General features: G+C 43.3%; 1 protein-coding gene across 1 annotated transcript in view; it reads left to right on the top strand.

Moving 5' to 3' along the window:
• The window catches only part of slc39a9 (solute carrier family 39 member 9), a 41397-nt gene continuing 17387 nt past the window's right edge, over positions 1-24010 (top strand). The window contains exons 1-2 of the mRNA XM_048599777.1: positions 1-321; positions 20817-20925. Coding sequence (XP_048455734.1) covers positions 226-321; positions 20817-20925 — 205 coding nt within the window. The 5' untranslated portion in view covers positions 1-225. The remainder of the gene's footprint in view (positions 322-20816; positions 20926-24010) is intronic.

Genomic DNA, 24010 nt, shown 5'->3' with positions numbered 1-24010 from the left:
AAACCCCTAATCCACCTTCTCCTCTTCCCTCGAAGCCTTCTTCCCTTTCTTCCCCTCAACTGTCTGCTCCCCCTACTTGCCAACCTACCTCCCCCCAAAAAATTCCTTTACCCCTAATCTCTCCCTTCCCTTCACCACCTAGCCTGTATTTCAGTGCTCCATACCACTTTCTCCCCACCTCTCTCTCTCTTTAGCCCCCTTACCCCCACCCCCTCCCAGGGTAGGATGGATGACCTCAGCACAATCAGCCTTCTCTCCTTGGCCATGCTGATCGGTTGTTACGTGGCAGGCACCATCCCCTTGGCATTCAACTTCTCTGAGGTAAGCAGAGGGCCTGGCTGACCTCTCTCTGCATGCACCATTCACTGCCATTTAACCCACTCTTCTTTCAAAACAGACCTACGTGCTTTTAAAATTCTGCTTTACTGCCCCGTTTCTTTTAAAAAAAACAAGATTGACTTTAACTTGTTGATTATCTCTTTTATGTTTGGAAATATTATCCACCCAGTTTCAATATGACATATAGTTAACAAGAGTAGGATTTCATTGTTCCTTTATCAAACTGGTATTTTGTGGCAGTTCTGCCTTTACCTGCAACTAAGACTGGGCCACATCGAGTTTACTGGATTATAACCTGAGTGCCAGAAATCTGGTCAGAAGCTCTGTTAAATTCTCAGGAACTGTGGCCGAAGGAATCCACAAGCAAAAAGGCATAGTTTGCTTCTTGATCTGAAACCAGTTTGCAGCTTGTGTTCTGAGGTTACAGTTAAGTGTAAATGTTTGTCCTACTGACTCAATTTGCTCATACTTTACAGTATAATGAGGCACCTCCACATGTTTGTGTAATGCTATGTATGCAAGTGCCAAGGGCCTTCGAATCTATATATTTGTGACTGTGGGCTAAAGTTTGAAAGTTGAGTATTTCCATCTGGCATCAGAAATGAGGAGTGTTTGTATTTGAATTCTGTTCATTCACGTTTAACATTTGTCCAAATCAATCTTCAACTTGGCCTCCCTTTTTCACTTTCTGCTGCACTTTGCTGAAGTATCATAATTAAGTGTTGGTATAGATATGCCCATGTTCAGTGTCCTGAACTGCTGACTAGTGAGAGATAGTAGGAACTGCAGATGCTGGAGAATCCGAGACAACAAGGTGCAGGGCTGGATGAACACAGCAGGCCAAGCAGCATCATAGGAGCAGAGAGGCTGACGTTTCGGGCCTAGACCGTTCATCAGAAAAGGGGGAGGGGAAGGGGGTTTTGAAATAAATAGGGAGAGAGTGGGAGGCGGATAGAAGAGGGATAGAGGAGAGGATAGGTGGAGAGGAAACAAACAGGTCGAAGAGGCGGGGATGGAGCCAGGAAAGGTGAGTGTAGGTAGGGAGTTAGGAAGGGGATAGGTGTGAGATATGCTTCAAAGTGTGGACATTGATACCTGGCTTGTGATGCCTGAAACAATCAAATAATAGTGTGCTGGCTTCAGTGTTCAACTGTTTGGATGTAGGTCTAGCACCTGTGCCGTATTGACAGTTTTACCTGCTGGTAATGAGGTGACATTTTTTTTAGGTTGATTTGTTTTTTAGCGGACTGTTAAAATAACAGGAAAAAGCTGCGTAGTTTTTAGACCATCTGTGGAATTGCAGAGCCATAATCATTTACAATGTTTCAGAGCTAGTAGGAACTGCAGATGCTGGAGAATTTGAGATAACAAGATGTAGAGCTGGATGAACACAGCAGGCCAAGCAGCATCAGAGGAGTAGGAAGGCTGACGTTTCGGGCCTGGACCCTTCTTCAGAAATGGGGGAGGGGAAGGGGGTTCTGAAATAAATAGGGAGAGAGGGGGAGGCGGATAGAAGATGGATAGAGGAGAAGATAGGTGGAGAGGAGACAGGCGGGGATGGAGCCAGTAAAGGTGAGTAGGTGGGGAGGTAGGGAGGACGGACAGGTCAAGGGGGCGGGATGAGGTTAGTAGGTAGGAGATGGGGGTGGGGCTTGAGGTGGGAGGAGGGGATAGGTGGGAGGAAGGACAGGTTAGGGAGGCAGGAACGAGCTGGGCTGGTTTTGGGATGCGGTAGGGAGAAGGGAGATTTTGAAGCTTGTGAAGTCCACATTGAGACCATTGGGCCGCAGGGTTCCCAAGCGGAATATGAGTTGCTGTTCCTGCAACCTTCGGGTGGCATCGTTGTGGCACTGCAGGAGGCCCAGGATGGACATGTCGTCTGAGGAATGGGAGGGGGAGTTGAAATGGTTCACGACTGGGAGGTGCAGTTGTTTATTGCGAACCGAGTGTAGGTGTTCTGCAAAGCGGTCCCCAAGCCTCCGCTTGGTTTCCCTGATGTAGAGGAAGCCACAACGGGAGCAGCGGATGCAGTATACCACATTAGCAGATGTGCAGTGAACATCTGCTTGATGTGGAAAGTCTTCTTGGGGCCTGGGATGGGGGTGAGGGGGGAGGTGTAGGGGCAGGTGTAGCACTTCCTGCGGTTGGAGGGAAAAGTGCCAGGTGTGGTGGGGCCTGGAGGGGAGTATGGAGCAGACAAGGGAGTCACGGAGAGAGTGGTCCCTCTTGAAAGCAGATAAGGGTGGGGAGGGAAAAATGTCTTTGGTGGGGTCAGATTGTAGATGGCGGAAGTGTCGGAGGATGATGCATTGGATCCGGAGATTGGTCGGGTGGTACGTGAGGACGAGGGGGATTCTGTTTTCATTGTTATTGCGGGGAGGGGGTGTGAGGGATGAGTTGCGGGAGACACGGTCGAGGGCATTCTCGACCACGGGGTGGGGGGGGGCGGGGAGCAAGAGGAAGTTGTGGTCCTTGAAAAACGAGGACATCTGAGATGTATCGGAGTGGAATGCCTCATCCTGGGAGCAGATGTGGCGGAGGCGAAGGAATTGGGAATAGGGGATGGCATTTTTGCAGGAAGGTGGGTGGGAGGAGGTGTATTCTAGGTAGCTGTGGGAGTCGGTGGGTTTGAAATGGATATCGGTTTCTAGGTGGTTGCCAGAGATGGAGACAGGTCCAGGAAGGAAAGAGAGGTATTAGAGATGGTCCAGGTGAACTTAAGGTTGGGGTGGAAGGTGTTGGTGAAGTGGATGAACTATTCGATCTCCTCATGGGAGCACAAGGCGATGCCGATACAGTCATCAACGTAACGGAGGAAGAGGTGGGGTTTAGGGCCAGTGTAGGTATGGAAGAGGGATTGTTCCACGTAACCTACAAAGAGGCAGGCACAGCTTGGGCCCATGCGGGTACCCATTGCCACCCCCTTTGTCTGTAGGAAGTGGGAGGAATTGAAAGAGAAGTTGTTGAGGGTGAGGACGAGTTCGGCTAAGCGGATGAGGGTGTCAGTGGAGGTGGGCTGGTCGGGCCTGCGGGACAGGAAGAAGCGGAGGGCCTTTAGGCCATCTGTATGGGGAATGCAGGTGTATAGGGACTGGCCGTCCATGGTAAAGATGAGGTGTTGGGGACCGGGGAATTGGAAGTTCTGGAAGCTCCGCTCCAATCCCAACCTCCCCATAAAACCCGCAGACAAGGGAGGTGCAGTTGTAGTATGGAACACTGACCTCTACATTGCCGAGGCCAGGTGCCAACTCTCCAACACCACCTCCTACTGTCCCCTTGATCATGACCCCACCCCCGACCACCAAACCATCATGTCCCAAACCGTCCACAACCTCATCACCTCAGGTGACTTCCCACCCACAGCCTCCAACTTCATCGTTCCCCAAACGCGCACCGCCCGCTTCTATCTCCTTCCCAAAATCCACAAACCTGACTGCCCTGGTCGACCCATTGTCTCCGCCTCCTCCTGCCCCACCGAACTTATCTCCACCTATCTCGACTCCATTTTCACCCCTTGGTCCAGGAACTCCCTACCTACGTCCGTGACACCACCCACGCCCTCCACCTCCTCCAGAACTTCCAATTCCCCGGTCCCCAACACATCTTTACCATGGACATCCAGTCCCCATACACCTGCATTCCCCATACAGATGGCCTAAAGGCCCTCCGCTTCTTCCTGTCCCGCAGGCCCGACCAGCCCACCTCCACTGACACCCTCATCTGCTTAGCTGAACTCGAACTCACCCTCAACAACTTCTCTTTCAATTCCTCCCACTTCCTACAGACAAAGGAGGTGGCAATGGGTACCCGCATGGGCCCAAGCTGTGCCTGCCTCTTTGTAGGTTACGTGGAACAATCCCTCTTCCATATCTACACTGGCCCTAAACCCCATCTCTTCCTCCGTTACATTGATGACTGTATCTCTCCCTATTTATTTCAGAACCCCCTTCCCCTCCCCCATTTCTGAAGAAGGGTCTAGGCCCAAAACGTCAGCCTTCCTGCTCCTCTGATGCTGCTTGGCCTGCTGTGTTCATCCAGCTCTACACCTTGTTATCATTTACAATGTCTTTGGATAAGGAAAGTGAATGTATGGTTTTTGGATGACACAAAAATAGGTGGAAAGGCAAATGATGAGGAAGACTGAGTCTATAGAGATATATAGATAGGTTGTGAGTGGGTAAAAACCTGGAATATAATATGGGAAAATGTGTGGTTATGCAATTTTGCAGGAAGAACTGAGTATTATTTAAATGGAGAAAGACCATAGATGACTACAACATAGATTTTGGAGCCCTCGAGCATAAAGCTTAAAAAAACTAGCAAAAAAGTTCACGAAATAGGGAAGGTAAATGGAATGTTGACCATATTTCAAAGAGAATGGAGTATAAAGGTGTGAAAATATTGACAAAACTATGTAATGAACTAGTCAGACTACAGCTGGAATACTATAAACTAGTTTTGGCCTTTTATCTAAAGATACTGGCATTGAAGGTAATTTATAGAGAAGGTTTACTAGTCTAGAATCTTTAGTAAAACATGAAAAATTTCTACAGTCTGAAGAGACTGTTGGCTCGGGTTGGACCTGTACTCTCAGGAATTTAAATGATTTGAGAGATGACCTTGAACCATACACAATTCTTAGACTTGACAGGGTAGATTTGGAAAAGTTGTTTCCCCTCTGGGAGAGTTTAGGACCAGTGGCACAATCTCAAGGTGGTCACCTTTCCATAAGGGTTGAGGGAACATTTCCTCTGAGGGCAGTGAATCTGTGGAATTCTTTAATGCAGAATTCTGTAGAAGGTGGGTCATTAAGTATATTCAAAACTGAAATAGGCAGGCAGACTTTTAATCATTTAAGGGAATCGAGGGTTAGAGGGAAAAGCAGGAAAGTGGAGTTATGGTTTATCAGATCAGCCGTGATCTCATTGAATGACAGCATTGAATGACATTGATGAGCTGAATAGCCTACTTCTCCTTCATCTTATGGTCTTTTGGTTTTGAAGCAATTTTTAAAAAGGCAAATCAAAGTTCTTCAGTAGGAATTCAGTTTTGGCCTCCTAATTGACTTTAACCTGAGCTAAAAGGAAAACTATTTTCAACATTTGTAACATTTTTATATATATAATGAGCATTACTGGTGAGACCAATGTTTTATTAGCCATCTCTAATTACTCTTAAACCGACTAGCTTGCTCGGCTGTTTCAGAGAGCGGTTAATAGCCAACCTGACTTGCTGCAGGTCCGGAGTCACTTGTAGGCCAGACCAGGTAAAGTTGGCAGATGTCCTTCCCTAAAGGAAATTAGTGATCCTGATGGGTATTTACACATAGTCATAAAGCTGTACAGCATGGAAGCAGACCCTTCAGCTCAACTCATCCATGCCGACCAGATATCGTAAATTAATCTAGTCCCATTTGCCAGCATTTAGCCCCTATCCCTCCAAACTCTTCCTATTTATATACCCATCCAGATGCCTTTTAAATGTAGTTGTACCAGCCTGTACCACTTCCTCTGGTAGCTCATTCCATACACGCACCACCCTCTATGTGAAACAGTCTGATGATTATGCATAATGACCAGTATATCATCTTTGAATCTCGGATTTCTTTTCTGAATTCAAAATCGGTTTGACCCCACGTGCCTAGAACGTTCTTCTGGGACCTTGGATTACTAGTTCAGTGACATACCACTGTGTTGTGTTGGATGATGTCATATATTTTCAGCGAAGAGTGGATGCGAGATAATTTACCTATCTATCCCAACTCTTCACTCGTTTTCCTTGAAGGCCACATCAACGTTCTTGTGGCAGTCCTTGCAGACCAGAATCTGTTAAAAATTGTGTTCTTCCCTTTTTTAATCAAGCTATTTGGATGTGTTATGACACACCTCCATGCCTTCACATCCTAAGGTGGGATTTAAACTTTTGGCTTAGCATTAGGGATGCTACCGCTGTGCCAAAGACCCTCGTTGATAGATTTAATTAGTAAACTAAAGATGTCAGATGCTTGCCTCAATCACTGCAAAGTGTCGTTGCTTCACACAACATTGATTCTTTGCTGTGTCTGACCAAATTAATCTGTGTCAGGTATAATGTTTAGCTCTCAGCAATTGGTAAAGCACTTTCTATGCCATGATATTGCAGTGCTCTTCAAGTGGTTTATCTACATTTGAAACAAATGTTTAGTTGGCTTTAAAGTGCATTCAGAGAGTTTGTCACACCATTAGCATTGCTGTGTTTTTGAAGCAAATGGAGGTTATTTTAGGCTGTGGAAAAGTCTTGAACAGCCCAAATGTTGAAATCTATTTCTCACTACGCAATCATTTTCACATCAACACTCTAAACACCAAAATAACACTACCTTAAATGATACCTTACTTACTTAGGGTTATGATTGACTTTTAACTTTTCTCCAAAATGGCCCTAGCAAGCTATTGAGTTCAAGGACAGTTAGAGATGGGCAACAAATACTGATCTTGCCAGTGAGCCCATGACTTGCAAATTTTTTAAAAAGTAGAATGTTGGAGAGAACAACTGGGAATGTTAGGGATCAAGTTATTGTACTGGCAAGTAAGAGGGCTCAATTTATAATGCAGGATCCAGCCCCTACACGATGGCTTGTATGACTGAGTAGTTCTATGAGCACCTAGGCTCTGATCTTGAAGACCTGCTTAGTTAGGATCTGACTGAACCATTCTTAGTTTAGTGTTTGTTTGAATTAGAATTGTCATGTCTGACTCGGCTTTCCATTAAAAGGAGCAGTGGTTTCTGCCCCATTCATTCTGTAGCAAAGTATCCCATGCTCAAGAGGTTCTGCATCAAAAATTATTCGATGTAACAGCATTGATGAATATGGTGAGGTAGATGTTCTATGTCTAGACTTTCTACAGATGTCTAATGATGTCCCACACAACAAACATATTTGGAAAATACCAAAGCTGTTTTTCCTGGCTGGTGCCAGGGTTTGGGACATCTCCTGGAGGTTGGAGACAAATTTGCAGTGGGACTGGGAGGGTTCTGATGTTGTGGTTCTTTAGGTACCAATGACGTAGGCACAATTAAAAAAGAAAAGGGTACTGCATTACCAGTGTTGAAATAACAACTGACGTTAAGATGGATGATGTGCCACAGCTGCAGCATGTGGGAGTTCTTGCTTAATTTAGGGCAAAAATCTGCAATAAGTGTTTGATGCTCAGCAGCTTTGACTCGGCTTATGAGCTGGAGGCTGAACAACAGACACCGCAACGCACCAAAGAAGGAGAACACTCTCTCTGGATTCTTTGTACCAGGAGACAGTAATCTCTTAAGCTAGGACCTTCTGGTCAGTGATCAGAGACAGGACCGTGTGACTGTGAATGAGGCAAGCAAAGGGACCCAAGGAACCAGAATATAGGAGCCTCAGCATTTTGCAAATGAATATACAAAGTGAAGCAGAAGTAGACCATTTGACGCCTCGAGTCTTCTCTGCGTTTTAATAAGATCGTGGATGATCTGTTTGTGTTTAGAATTCCACACTCCCATCTACCCTGTCTAACCCTGGAATCCCTGCTAACAAGAATCTATCTGTCTTAAAAATACTTAATGACCCCACTTCCACGAGGATCTGAAGCAACGTTCCAAAGTCTCTCAACTGAGAGAAAAAAAAACTTACATCTGTCCTCAAATAGGCAATTCCTAATTGTTAAACAGTGCCTCCAGTTCTGGGCTCACCCACAGGAGGAAAAATCATTCCCATAGTAACCATTTGAGGTCATTCAGGATTTTATGCAATTCAATCAATTCACCCCTCTTTGTTTTAAACTCTAGTGGAAACAAATCAGTCTGTCTAACCTCCATAAGACACTGCTCAATCCAAATCTGGCAAAGATTCACCTGCACCTTATCCAACCTTATCTGTTGCATCCGTTGCTCTCTATGTGGCTCCTTGTATATCGGGGAGATCAAATGTAGACTTGGGGACCAGTTTGCGGAGCATCTGAGCTCTGCACACATCAACCAATTGCCATCCATTTTAATTTCCCCCTCCCACTCCCCTGATGACATGTCCATCCTTGGCCTCTACAGTCAGAGGCCAAATGTAAGCTAGAGGAACAACACCTGATATTTTGCCTTGGGAACTTATAGCCCAATGGACTCAACATTGACTTCACCAGCTTCAAAATCTCTCTACCCCCAGACTTATCCCATGTCCAGCCCTCTTCTCCCCCCGCCCCCCCCCCCACCTCCCTGACCTAACCTAACCTGTCCATCTTCCTACTCAGCTATCTGCTCCAGCCTTCCCACAGACCAATCACAATAACCCCATACCTGCATCCACCTCTCACCATCTCTCCTACCCTTGCCCAAGCCCCATCCCCCTCCCTCTATTTATTTTTGGGCTCCCCGCCACCTCCCCAGTCCTGACAAAGGGTATCAACCCGAAATGTTGACTTTCCTGCTCCCCTGTTGCCTGACCTACTGTGCTTTTCTAGCCTCTCACTTATATATTCTGGCTTCCAGCATCTGTCTTCTCATTCTAGTTATCAGTTTAGTCCTCAGAACCACTCCTCAACACTCACGTCCATCCTTAAATAAGGAGATCAAACCTGCTCACAACATTTAAGATATTCTCTCATCAATGCCTTGGAGAACTGAAGTACAACATACTTCCTGTTACTTCAGTTCCTCTTGTAATAGAGAGTAACATCCCATAACCCTTTTTGATTACTTGCTGTACCTACATACTAACTACTTGTGACTTATGCACTAGGACATCTAAATCCTTCTGCACCTTGGAATTCAGCAGTCATTCTCTGCGACTGTCCTGGGGTTCTTTAAGCTAGTTTGTGTGAGAGTGGCTGAAGAGTGTTGTGGTCAGCCAGCTCACCTACCATGTTACAGGAAACTATTCAAAAGAGAGGTGTTAAAAGGAGTGTACTGCTAACTGGGTAGTACAGAGATTGAGATAACAAGGTGTCGAGCTGGATGAACATAGCAGGCCAAGCAGCATCATAGGAGCAGGACTCAGTTCTCTGTAGGAAAGAGCACAAATCCAGGTGCCTATATTGTCTGCCCGTTCTATTTTTAAGTTGAGAGAAGCTGGAATTGTTCTTATTAGAAGAGAAAAATGTAGAAACTAGGAAATACTCCCAATTATGACGTGGTTTTGGTAAGGAAAATGGAAAAAGTGTCTTCTGACAGACAAAAGGTTTAAAATAATTGATGCTGGACGGGAAAGGAATACTGTATTGCACAGAAAGCTGTTATGATCTCAAGAATACTAGCAGAATGTCTAGTGAAATCAGATTCCATAAGAACATTAGAACGATACGATTTGAACAGGGTTAATTTTCAGGGTTTTGGAGAGAAATAGCTAGGGTGTGGTATCAAATTGGATAGCTCTTTTAAACAGATAGCACAGGCACAGTGAGCCATATTACCTCCACCCTCAATGTTTGCTTTGAAATACTATACTCCGTACTTATGCTCATGTTAGTATTATACTGGGGAAATTTTTCCTAGTTGAGAACATGTGGTTCCCCACCAATACTTGATTCCAGTTGCCGTTTCTGCCGTGAGACAAGGCAGTAAGTGCCAAAAATGTTCAGGCACCTAGGGGTCCTTCATAGCAAGTTCGTTCCTCACCCACATGCAGATTTTATACAGATCACTGAATGGTAATCCAGACTAGGGGAATGCTTCCTCAACCAATGTCATCTTATTTTCTACTAAAGCTGACATCAATTATCAATCAACAGGAAAGGAATTGCAGAAAAATGACTCAAAATGAGCTAATCTCTTGTTGCTGTGCTACGGGCAAATGTAGGTAAACCTTACTCTTTAGTTGTTTCTTTCCTTGTGTTCTGTTCTCCACTTTCTATCGCCTTTATCCTCTCTGACACTGAACTTCTGGCTTTACCCTTCTTTTTCCAGTCTTGTAAATCCTTCTCTGGCTAAAGTTTTGGTCACTTGCTATTTGTTTTCTCTGTCTCTGTGTCTGTCCCTCTCGTGTTTTTTAAATACCTAATATGTTTCTTTCTCTTCTAATTTCTAGAGGAAAAGTAGGCTCTATTCTTACTCAGCTGGCATGGAAGTCAAACCCTAACTAGTTGTGATATATGTAGGCGTAGTTGCTAAACCTGTTTTTAATGGAGCTTTTTACATTGGTAGAAGTTCTGCACTGAGTCTCTTAGAGGATTTTTATTTAACTTTGAATTCAAAACCAATTGATATTGTGTTAACTGTTATTGCACAAGCAAGGAAAGAGCCTCCTTTTCCTCTCCAAAGTTGTTGTGTGCTGTTGCTTCCCAAATGCATTCCCATCTTTTCTGAAACTCTTGATTGAATCCTTTCGAATCAGGTTTCCTGCCCCTGCTGTAGCAGTAAAATGAATTGTCAAGGTCACAGAGACATGCTATGCAACAGTGACAAGGGTAGACTTTCCCTCCTTGTCCTTCTTGACCTGGTCTGTAGAATTTTATATGATTGACCATGCCATCCTCCAACTGTGATGGTTTCATTCTTATCTCTAATCCTGGCCAGAACAAACCTGTAATGGCTTCCCTTCCTATTGTTGTACTATTAGCTCCTCAAGTATCCTTATCTACGTGCTGGGCATACCCTCGGTGATGACACCCAGCTCTACCTCACCATGCCCCAACCCCTCCACTGTCAGTACTTAAACAACATTGTGTAATTGATGGAAACCACTCTTCAGTTACATGTCAGACAAACCAAAGCCAGTGTCTTCTGCCTTTCCTTGGCAACTGTCTGAAGCATGAACTTCACTGTTTGCACCTTGGCATAATTGGCACTTGAATCTACAACCTAATGATTGAGGGATAAGTGTGTTGCAACTGAATTGCTAATGAATTCATAACTTGATATCATTTGATTAACATTTGAATTAAAAGATTTGGATGCTTCTGTTCAAAGCTGTTGAAAAATCTTGACCATTATTTCTCTCCCTCCAGTATCACACTTCTAGGGTACTCCACCAGGTGTATACTGTGTATAATGAGGACAGTGGTCCTTGTTTTACTGCCCCTCCAGTCATAGAGGCTCAGATGTAGTTTTGCAAATACTGATCGTCTTTGGCACTGCAGCCATACTTTCATACTTTGTACTTGGACAATGAGTGCCAGGTTTTTTGCAATGTAAGCTGTCACAGCTAAATATGACCCTGTCTTTGTCCAGTGGCTACCCAACAAAGCTTTCTTGCACAGATCGCCGAATAGTAGTGGGGAGTGCTGCCATGAATGTTCCACTGGATCATTCTTAATTGCTGATCTGGCTGAGGTTGACTAACTTAGCATAATTCCAAAGTTGGACTTTGGACCTTTTAGGTATTGTGTTCATGAGTGTCACTAACCTCACTTCTTCTGGACATTTCCCTCACCCCATTTCTACCACCACCTCCACTATCCTAGCTTCTACCTTCCTACCAAAGTCACAAACAGGCCTGCCCAGTGATGCTCATTGTTTCTGCCTGTTCCTGTCCCATGGAACTTATCTCTTCCAACCTTGACTCAATTTTTTTCTCTCATTGCCCAATCCTTCCCCACTTACATTTGTGATTCTTGTAACGCTTTTATGTCTGTTTCATATCAGTTTCTGTACATGCCCATCCCCTATTAGGATGATCTTGGAGGTCTCCATTTCATCTTGAAAGAAGGCCTACAACTGTCCTCATCCATAACTACCCTCCTCCATCTTGCCAAGCTCATCCTCATTTTGAACAATTTATTCAAGAATGGAGCAAGGGATAAACCAGGAAACTACAGGTCAGTCTAATCTGGATGTTGGGGGAACTATTGGAAGCAGTTCTGAGGGGCAGAATTATCTGCATTTTGGAGAGGCAGGGATTAATCAAGAACATAAAGTCAGCGTAGTTTTGTTAAGGGGAGGTCGTGACTCACTTGATTTGATCACTTTGAAAAATTCAGCGTGTGGATGAGGTTAAAGCTTTTGATGTAGTCTCTTGGAACTCAGCAATGCTTTTGATAAGATCCCACATGGGAGACATAGCAAAGGTAAGAGCCATCGGATCCAAGGAAATTTGGCAAATTGGATCAACAGTTGGCTGGGTGGCGGGAAGCAGAGGGTGTTGGTTGAGGGATGTCTTTCGACTGGAAGTCTGTGTTCAGTGGAGTCCCGCAGGGGTCAGTGTTGCGGCCTGTTGCTGTTTGTGGTTTAGAGAAATGATTTAGACTTGAACGTAGGAGGGTTGATCAGTAAGTTCAAAACAGTACAAAAATTGTTGGGGTAGTAAATAATGAGGAGTATAGACTTGTATTATAGGATACAGATGCTGCTCAATGGCAAATGGAATTTAATCCTGATACGTGCACCTGGATATGACAAACATGGCAAAGGAATACACGATGAGCAGTAGGACCCTGACAAACATTGAGGATCGGTGGGACATGGTGTGTATGTCCACCGGTCCCTTGAAGTATCAGGACAGGTGGATAATAAGTGGTTAAGAAGGCATAGGGGATATTTGCCTTTAATATTTGAGCCATAGAGGTTATGCTGTATCAAATGTTGGTTAGGACACAGGTGGAGTATTGTGTCCAGTTCTGGAATCCACATTATAGGAGGGATGTGACTATTGGAGTGCAGAGGAACTTTACCAAGATGTTGCCTGGGCTGGAGAATTTGTGATGAAGAGAGATTGGATAGACTGGGATTGTTTTCCTTAGAGCAGAGGAGATTGAGAGGGGTCATGATTGAAGTATAAAATTAAGGGCATTGAAAGGTTGGACAGAAAGAAACTTTATCCCTTGATGAAGGGACCAATGTCTGGGGGGCATAAATTTAAGATAGAAGGTTTAGAGGAGATGTGAGGAAAAACCTGTCAACCCAGAGGGTGGTGGGAAGGTGTAACTCCCTGCTTGTAGAGGCAAAAACCCTCAAACATTGAAGTATTTAGATGTGCACTTGAAATATCGAGGCATACAAGGCTAATGAAAATGAGATTAAAAAAGTGAGGTCGTTGTTGACTGGTGTGGACACGACCTGTGCTGCAGATCTTCCTGAATCTAACTTCTCCTTTAACCTTTCTCACTTTCTTCAGGTCAAGGGTGTGGCAATAGGTATGTGTATGAGCCCCAGTTTTGCCTATCTCTTTGTGGCGTACATGGAGCATACTCTGGTCCCTCCCTACAACTGTGCTACATCAATGATGTAATTGGTGTTGCTTCACTTTCTTGGAGTTGGAAAAAATGATCAATTTGGCTTCTGATTTCCCTCCCCTTTACCCGATCCGTTTCTGACTCCTCCCTTCCCTTTCTTGACATTTCTCCCCATTAGGCTGGCCACCGATATCCACTGCAAACCCACCAACTCCCACAGTCACCTCGACTATACGTCTTCACACCCTGCTTCCTGTTAAGGACTCCATTCCATTCTCCCAGTTTCTCCACCTCTGGCGCATCTGTTCTGATGATGCTGACTTCGACTAGGGGACCTCCGAAATGTCCACCTTTCTCCTCAACTGATGACTCCCCTGTACCGTGGTTGACAGGGCCCTCAGCCACGTCCGACCCATCTCCCGCAGTCCTGCGCTCACCTTTTCATTCCCACAAAAACAAAAGTGTCCCCGTGGTCCTCACTTCCCACCCCACCAGCCTCCACATCCAAAGAATCATAAGCTGCCATTTCTGCCACCTCCAAAAGAATGCCACCATGAGGCACACATTCCCCTCTCTTGTCAGCAGGGACTGTTCCCTCTGGGACACCTTGGTCTACTTCTGCTCCCAATACCTCCGCACACCCCTGAGGCACCTTCCCATGCACCACTTGCCCTTTTACTTCCTCCCTCCTGACTATCCAAGGTCCCAGACACACTTTCTAGGTGAAGTAGCAATTTGCCTTCACTTCATTTAATGTAGTCTATTATATTTGCTGCTCACATGTGGTTCCTCTACATTGGAGAGATGAAACACAGTCTGGGTGACTGCTTTGCGGGATACTGTAAAAATGACCCCAAGGATCCAGTTGGCTGCCACTTCCCGCAATCATGTACCCATGCCTATGTCTCTGTCTCAAGCCTGCTGTAGTGCTCCAGCAAAGCTCAACACAAGATGGAAGATCAACACTTCATCTTCTGCTTGCGAGCCTTCTAGCCTTCAGAACTCCATATTGAGTTCAATAATTTTAAAGCATGAAGCCCTTCTACCATGTCTATTACCCACCTCCATGTCTTAGGTCCTGTCATGATGTTGCATTGCTGTCTCGCGCTTGCAAGTTCTTGCACTCTCTCTCCCCCTCTTGGCACTGTCCAACTCCCACCCCCAACCATCTGCGTAATACCATGTTTTCCTAGCTTCTATCAGTTCTGAAGACGTTTCACTGGACTTGAAACATTGTTTCAACTTAACTGTATTTTCTTTACCGATGTTGTCAGGCCTTGCTGCGTTTCTCCAGCAATTTCTGTTTTTGTTTGCTTCAAACCTCCATCTGTAGATCTGTGAATTATTATAGTGTGAGTTGGCTAGCTTCCCTGTTGCTTAGAGTTTCAAGACACCTTCCCCTCCCATGGTAATCTGAGGTAAATTGGGCCTCCTGCAGGACTAATGGCGTAGAAGAACATGGAGGACCTGGAGATCTGCCAACAGCATGCTGACCCCAGAGTACTGGCCTTTTATCCTAACATCTGGCTCTCCTTTCCCAAGAAACTTATTTCCATCCACCACACAGTCAATCTATCAACAGCAAGGATGTCAGCATGTACTGACCTAGTGCAATTAGAGTTGCATTGGCAGACATTTAAGGGGATAATCCAAAGTGCAGCATATATTCCTACAAATAAGAAATTTAAGGGACAGACCTGTCCGTGGTTAACTAAAATAGTCAAAAGTAATATCACACTCAAAGAAAAGACACACAGTTGTGCAAAGATAGGTCGAAGGTCAGAAAATTGAACAGAATATAAAAAAGCAGCAAAGAATTAGAGAAAGATTAGTAAGGACGAAAAAAATCAGAGTATGGGAAAAAGCTAGCCAAAAATGTACAAGCAAATAGGATAAGTTTGATATTTGAATCAAGAGACAACAAGGTGCAGGGCTGGATGAACACAGCAGGCCAAGCAGCATCATAGGAGCAGAGAGGCTGATGTTTCGGGCCTAGACCCTTCATCAGAAAAGGGGGAGGGAAATGGGGTTCTGAAATAAATAGGGAGAGAGTGGGAGGCAGATAGAAGATGGATAGAGGAGAGGATAGGTGGAGAGGAAACAAACAGGTCAAAGAGGCGGGGATGGGGCCAGTAAAGGGGAGTGGAGGTGGGGAGTTAGGGAGGGGATAGGTCAGTCCAGGGAGGACGGACAGGTCAAGGGGGCGGGATGAGTTTAGTCGGTAGGAGATGGAGGTGCGGCTTGAGGTGGGAGGAGGGGATAGGTGGGAGGAAGAACAGGTTAGGGAGGCAGGGACAAGCTGGACTGGTTTTGGGATGCAGTGGGGGAGGGGAGATTTTGAAACTTGTGAAACTTTTGATATTTGAATGTTGGTCCAATAGAAAATGAGTCTGGGGAATTAGCAATGGATTGGCAATTAACAATAATGAGATGGCAGACAAATTGTTCAGGTATTTTGGGTCAGTCTTCACTAGAAAGATAAGTGGCATCCTGGAAATAGCTGTAAATCAGGAATTAAAGGGATGGAGGAACTGCAGAAAATTGCAGTTATCAAGGAGGTAATACTGCGAGCTGACAAGCTCCTGGATCCTGATGGATTTCATCCTAGGGTCTTAAAAATAAGTCAGCAGTGAGATAGTTGATCTGCTGGTTTTAATTTTCTAAAACTTATTAGGGTAATGTTCCTTTAGATTAGAAAATAGCTAATGTAACTCCTTTATTCAAAAAGGGAGGGAGGCAGAAAACAGCTGAACATCTGTCATTAGAGAAAACGTTAGAAACCAAATGTTATAACAGGGCATGGGGTTAGCTTCATGGTAATTTGCCAACGTGGGTATTGTCAAAGGGAAATCATATTTAACTGATTTTATTGGTTATTTGAAGAGGCAATTTGAGCCATGGATAAAGGGGAACCAAGGGGTGTACTGTACTTAGTTTCCAGAAGACAATAAGGTACCACTTCAAAAGTTATTGTGGAAAAAACTAAGTGTTGGTAACATATTGGCATGGATAGATGAGGCTAACAGGAAGCCGAGAGTAGGAAAAATGGATCTTTTTCAGATGATGTGATGTCACAGATGGTGTGCCACAATCAGCGCTGGGGCCTCAACTCTTCATAATTTTAGAAGTTAATTTTTGTAAATGATTTGCTTTAAGGGACTGAAGGTATGATAGCTAAATTTGCTGATGACATAAAGATTGATAACCTATTACCTCTGTAGTTTCCTTTACTAAGTGAGTGGACAAAAGTCTGGCAAATGAATACATGGGATTCTTGAGTAGATCTGTAGGTTGGGTCGTGGATGCTGTGGTTGGTTCACTCGCCGAGCTGGTTCGTCTACGAACTAATGAACCGGCTCGGTGAGTGAACCAACCACAATATGTGGGAAAATGAGAGAATATTCATTTTGGCAGAAATAATCAAAGCGTGTTATCTAAATGATCGGAGAGCTCTCTGTGTCCTAATGTATGTAGGTTAGAACACAGGTACAGCAGGTAATTGGGAAAGCTAATAAATGTTATGATTTTTTTGAGGGAAATTGTATGCAAGAGTAGGCACATTATAATTCAGTTATAAAGGACAAGGTTGAGACTACATCTGGAGTTATGCGGACAGTGTTAGCCACTGTACATATGGAAGGATGTAATGCATTGGAAACATTTCGAGAAGGTTTACTACACTAATACCCAGAATGAGTGCGTTTCCTTATGAGGAAAGGCTAGGTCTCTGTACTCTGGAGTTTAGAAGAATCGGAGGTGATTTAATCGAAACACATAAGATCCTGAGGGGATTTGATCGGGTGGATGTGGAAAACTCTTTTCACTTGCAAGAGAATCTAGAACTAAGGGTCGTAGTTTAAAAGTAAGGGATCACCCATTTAAGACAAATGAGGAAAGATTTTTTTCATCTGAGGTTTGAGAGTCTTTGAAATTCCCTTCCTGAAAAGGCAGTGGATACAGAATCTTTAAATATTATTAAGGCAGAGGTGAATAGATCCCTGATTACCATGGAGATGAAAGATTATCGGAGATATGCAGGAATGTAGAGTTGAGGTTAAATCGGATCAGCCGTGGTCTTATGGAATAACAGAGCAGGCTTGAAGGGCTGAGTGACCTACTCTTGCTTTTTGCTCATATACAAACACAATAGGCTAGCTCATCAGTATAATCCTGCCAATATTCCCGTCCTCCACTGTATAGTTATTGTTGCCCCAGTCTAATCACCATTACAGACATTGAGTAGTGTATTCTATCCAAAGTGTGATGTCTTTTAGTTCTTCTGAAGAACTCTCATAAAAACTGCACTTTTCAGGGTAAGTTTTACACTGCAGCAGTAAAATTGTTGTAATAAATTTATGGCTGTCTGGTTGTTGCCTATCCATGCAACCGTGTAGCTTACTGGGAATGTTGGTGATTGGCAAAGATACCTCAAAAATATATTCTACTAAACAGACCATTCAGCTCATTGAGCCTAACTAACCATTCTAGGTTGTGCCTGTCATCTCAATGACTTTTTCTCGCACTGTCTCCGTATTCCTTGACCACATTGGTCTCCAGTTCTGTTGAACTAAAATCTCTGATCTCCCTGAATTTGTATTTTCTTTGAGCAGTGAAGACTTTGTAATTTGAAACTTGTCTGCAAGTATGTTTTCTAGTATCTAGTGCCCATCCTTGGTTCCATTCTCGAACTAGTGGAAATAGTGCTTGCAAACAAATAGTCTGCTCGTCCATTTTAAAACACCTGGGGATCGGCCAGTTTCTGTCAGTTCACCATTCCTACAGTGTGTAGTTATCGTTAGTGGTGCAGCGGCAATAGTTTAAATGGAATAGTTCATTCGGAGCTGGGCTCAGCAGTCAGTTCTATGCCTTAACATTCTGCATTCACCAGAAACAGTCCATTTCCAAATACGGCAGACCCTGGACTTTACACAGGTTTGAGCTGATAAGTGGCAAGTAGCATCCATGTACACAAATGCAATACCATGATTATCTCCAACAAGAGAACAAATAACCATTGCCCTTGACATTCAAGGGTCTTGCCATCGTTGATTATCTCAGTATTAATATCTTAGGGATTACCATTGACCAGAAACTGAACTGGACCAACCGCATAGAGACTAGGGAATCCTGCAGCAAGTAACCCACCTCATGTCTACCTAAAGCCTGTCCACTATCTACAAGGTACGAGTCAGGAGTCTGATGGAATATTCTCCATTTGCCTGAATGGATGCAGCTGCAAAAACACAGAAGAAGCTTGATACAATCCAGGACAAAGCAGCCTGCTTGATTGACACTACATCCACAAGCATCCACTCCCTCCACCACCGCCTAGTGGCAGCAGATGTTCCTTCTGGTTAGGGAAAGGTGGAAACTGATGTTTGAAGTACAATTTGGTTATCTAAGATTACAAAGGGATTCTGATCAGTTGGGCCAATGGGCTGAAGAGTAGCAGATAGAGTTTAATTTGGATAAGCACGCAGTATTGCATTTTGATAAAGTGAAAAAGAGCAGGACTTGCGTAGATTATAGTAGGGCCCTGAGTGCTGGTGTCAATCAGAGAGACTTGGGGTTCAGGTACATAGATCTTTGAAAGTTGCGTTGCAGGTAGACAGGGTGGTTAAGAAGACGTTTAGTACGTTTTGCCTTATTGCTCAGACCGTTGGGTATAAGAGTTGGGAAAAAGAGTTGGGATGTCATGTTGAGATTGTACAGGACATTGAGGCCACTATTGTTGTACTTTGTACAGTTCTTATCCTGCTATCGGAAGGATATTATTAAATTGGACAGGGTTCAGGAAAGACTTACCAGGATGCTGGGACTGGAGGATTTGAGTTGTAGGGATAGGCTGGGACTTTTTTCACTGGAAAGGTTGAAGGGTGACCTTATTGATGTTTAAAAGATCATGAGGGGCATAGATATAAGGTGAGCAGCAATGGTCTTTTCCCTATGGTAGATGAAGAATTCCAAGTTATTACCACATGCTGTTTTTAAAAAAAAAAATCACCTTCACTGTTCCCTTTAATCATTTGCCCAAAACTTGAAACCTGTGTCACCTTTTTCTTGTACTGTCAGCCAATGTTTCTTTATCTACCTTATCCAAACCTATCAATCAAATCTCCCTTCAATCTCCTTTGCTTCAAGGAGACAAGCTCCTACATTGTGGGTTGACGCAAGATACATCCTGCATCATGAATGATTCCAAATTAAACCGGAGTGGTCGAAATTTTATGTCCTGGATAATAGTATGGTTATAAAGGATTAAACGCACATCTGTAGTTATTTTGCATTTTCCTGTCACAGACCTTAGTAAATATTGGCATGCTCGTTGTTAACCCTCGTTTGATATCCAATGGAAGTGCCATCAATTCAAAGTATTGTTGCCATTGGAGAGCATTATTATTCAGAAGCGGTAGCAAAATAGCCAGCTCGTGATCCACTTTTTACTGAAATCTTAGAAATCTGAGGACCCTGGGATCCCCTCGACATTCCAGTGTGACAATCTAATGGCAGACCAATTTATTTATACCTTCTCTGTGGGAATCATCTGAAAGAGAGAATATACGTTTCCAGAGTGTTTTGCTACGTGAGGATGTCCCAAACCGTTTTCAACCAGTTCAACACTTTTGCTGTGTAGTTGTCATTATATTGTGGGAAATGCAGCTAGATCCCACAAACTGCAGTGGGACAGTGAATTACCCGTCATCGTTCACAATGCATTCGGGAGAAAAACAGCCCATGCTGTTAATTTCTGAATGGATCGATACAACGCTTGAAACTGGGTTATGATTCAGACTGTTAAAGATATAAGTTGGCTGTGAAGCTATTAGTTCGTGCTTGGCTTGTTTGTGTGACTGATTCAGTCTTATTTAGAGCGACCCCTTGGTGTAATACACTTTCTGCTTGCCATCTGTTATTTCCATTGGTTGCCAAGTTGGTGAATTGAAAAGGGACATAAACTCCTGATGAGTTCACAAATGTTAAAGGGATTTTTGGAAGAACTTCTTCACATAACAGGCTATTAGTCTGAAATACTTGAAATGTTAACTCTTCCTCTCCATAGATGCTGAGAGATCTGTTGAGTTTCTCCAGCAATTTCTGGTTTTCGGTTCAGATTTCCAGCATCCGGGGTTCTTTGGTTTATATTGGCATATAGATTCTTAAAATAGATAGCTTTCAATGTTGAGTCATTATAATATTTAAAGAGGAACTGGCTAACTATTAAAAATTTTGTCCCAGTTCCAGAAATTATTCCAGTAAGAGAGAGTACAAACACAGTAACTTTTTCCTGTATCAGTGATTCCATACTTATGTCTTTTTCTATTGTAATGCAAAAAATTGAAAGTGTTTTTGCTTACTCCTCTCCAGGAAAGGTTGAAGTTGGTAACGGTTCTTGGCGCTGGACTTCTGTGTGGCACTGCTCTAGCAGTCATTGTTCCTGAAGGGGTTCATGCACTATATGAGGATGCTCTGCATGGTAAGTTATAGATCCATATCCCAGTCTTGTTTGAAAGTACTGCAGAGCACAGAATGAAAGCAAAGTGGCACCCTGTAAATCATGAATCAAGAACAACTTTGTTTGCCTTATGACTGCATTCTTCTGATTGATCCATTGCATGCCAGAATTTAGATGACAGTTTTTAGGTTAAAAACATATGAGAGCTGGTACAGGTGAATTTGGATCACCTAAAATCCAATTTTCTGAATTACTTTGACACTGTGCAGAGTTCAAGACTAAGTGTCTTGTGCAAATGACATAGGGTAAGAGAGCAATGAACAATCTGACCAGGGCACATAATGTAACTCAGTCAACGCTTTCAAGTTGGAACATTTTGTCTTCAATATTTGCATGATGCTTTGTCTAAATTAATTATAGTTTAAATAGAAAAATTGTAATGCCCTTAGAGAAATGGAGTTGATTGAAGCTGGATTATTTCATAGTTGTATTGGATGAAGGGCTAGATGCAAAACAGAGTACCACCATTTATTACTAGTAATTGCACCCTCCTACAAGTTTACATGCGACGTTTTTGTTATGGTTGGTTCGCTTGTCGACCTGGTTCATTGTTCCGCAGACGTTTCATTACCCTGCTAGGTAACATCATCAGTGCAGCTTCCGATGAAGTGCTGTTGTGTTTTCCCGCCTGTTATTTAAACTCTGGTTACCAATGAGCTGGGTTACCTTACTTCTGGTTTTTCTTCACGATGGAGTATATATAGGGTCTAGCTCTGTGTTTGTTGATGGACTTCTTAGTGGAGAACCAGGCCTCTAGGAATTCCCGTGCTTGTCTCTGCTTGGCCTGTCCCAGGATCCTGGTGTTGTCCCAATCGAACTGGTAGTTTTCCTTATCCACGTGGATGGAGATGAGTGAGTTTTGGTCGTGTCTTTTTGTTGCTAGTTGATCATCGTGTGCTCTTGTGGTTAATTTTCTACCTGTCTGTCCAATGTAATGTTTGTCGCAGTCTTTGCAGGGAATCTTGTATATGACATTGGTCCTGTCCATAGTGGGTAATGGGTCTTTGGTTCAGGTTAGCAGTTGGCGTAGGTTGATATGGGTTTGTGTGCTACTCTGATGCCCAGTGGTCGTAGGAGTCTTGGGGTCAGTTCAGATGTGATGTGTTCTTGATGTAGGGTAGCATCAGGAGCATGTCAGGGCGTGTAGTATCATCATTTTGGCATAGTTCTGTGTTGCTGCAGTGTGTTGTTGCCCGTCAAAAAGAAGACTACCTCTTCCAAGTATTCAAGAACAATGGATATGCGAAAAACTGGTTCCGAAGATGCCTATTACACAAACAACCATCAGGAAGATACAACGAACCAGCTCGGCGAGCCAACTAACCACAACATCCATGACCTGAGCTACAAATCTACTCAAAAACCTTAGAGTAATATTTCTGTTAATTTGATGTAGGTTTTACCACTATAAATTCCTGATGCACAGCTTGAGCCAGAAACATGATGACAATATACAGAATAATTTTCAGGGGAAGAATTTTTTGCACAGTAGATCAATGTCACACTATTGGTAAAGTACAATCTTGCCAAGTCTAAGAAGGAGTAAAAATTCAATAACAGAAATGTCGTAATTACCCAGGGGAATGTTTTAATAAAAACCGAAAGAACTGCGGATGCTGTAAATCAGGAAGAAAAACAAAGTTGCTGGAAAAGCTCAAAGGTTTTTAATGTAATGCTTCACTTGATTGTTCCTTGCTTATTCATTTGCTTATGCATTTCAGCGGTCCATTTGGCAATGCGTAAATGAGCAGTACTGTATACCATATTTGGTTTGTCCATACCTCGTGATCATAACCTTTCAATCAAACTTAGGTATTGCTACATCTTGTGATTCTGACATACTAGGCTGGAGGATAGATAAATAGGGACAGAGTGGCAACCATTAAAGGGAGTATTTCATAATATTCTGAATAAATATATTCCATTATAAAGAAAAGAGAATCCACCATCTGTGGTTAAGTAAAGAAGTAATTAGGGAAAGCATCACACTTAAGAAAAAGCATTTTACTACACAAAAATGAAAGCAGGTCAGATGAATGATCAAAATATAAAGTATGACTAAAAGATTAATCAAGCGGAAGAAACTAGAGTATGAGAGGAAGTAAGCTAGGAATGGATAGTTTTATACAAATATTTTAAAAGGAAAAGACTAAATGAATGTCGATTTTCTAGAGGGTGAGAATGGGGAGTTGATTGCAGATAATATGGAATTGATCAATTAAGTTAGGATACATTTTGCCTCTGTCTTCACTATGAAGGACTCAACAGAATTCCCAGTAATAACTTTAAATCAGGAGATGGAAAGAAGAGAGGAATTTAGCGAATTTGCAATCACAAAGGAAGTGGGTACTAAGCAAACTGGAGCTGTGAGCTGACAATGATCCAATTCCAGCTAGCCTTCATCATAGGGCCTTAAGAGGTGGTTAATGAGCTAGTGGATAGTTTTTATTTTCCATTGTTTTAAAAATTTCATCCTTCATGAGTGTCGCCAGCATTGCCAGAATTTGTTGGCCATCCCCAGCGCCCTTGAAGATGGTGGCGAGCTGCATTCTTGAACTACTGCAGGGGCACAAGTGACATAGCAGTAATGTCACTAGACTTGCAATCCAGAGGGACAGGACAGTGCATGGGGGACATCAGTTCACGTCCCACCATGGCAGCTGTTGCAATTTAAATTGCATCAATAAAATTGGGAATGAAAAGCTAGGCTTGGAAATGATTACAATTGTTAATTTAAAAAAAAAAAAATCTGGTTCACTAAAGTCCTTTTAGGGAAGAAAAAAATCTGCCATCCTTTCCCGGTCTGACCTAGGCATAACTTCAGATCCACAGTAATATGGTTAACTCTTAATAGCCCTCTGAAATGCCTAACAAACCATCAGTTCAAAGTCAGTTATGGAAGAATAAAAATTGAAAAAGCCAATCTAGTATTGGTGTGGGCGGCACAGTGACTTGGTGGCTGGCAATGCTGTCTCACCGCGCCAGGGACCCGAGTTTGATTCAACCTCTGGCAGCTGTCTGTGTGGAGTTTGCACGTTCTCCTTGA

This window comes from Rhincodon typus, chromosome 8 (genome assembly GCF_021869965.1).
Source record: "Rhincodon typus isolate 14 chromosome 8, sRhiTyp1.1, whole genome shotgun sequence".
NCBI classification, from domain to species: Eukaryota; Metazoa; Chordata; class Chondrichthyes; order Orectolobiformes; family Rhincodontidae; genus Rhincodon; species Rhincodon typus.
Note: the sequence above shows the minus strand (reverse complement) of the source record. Positions and strands in the feature narration are given on the sequence as shown.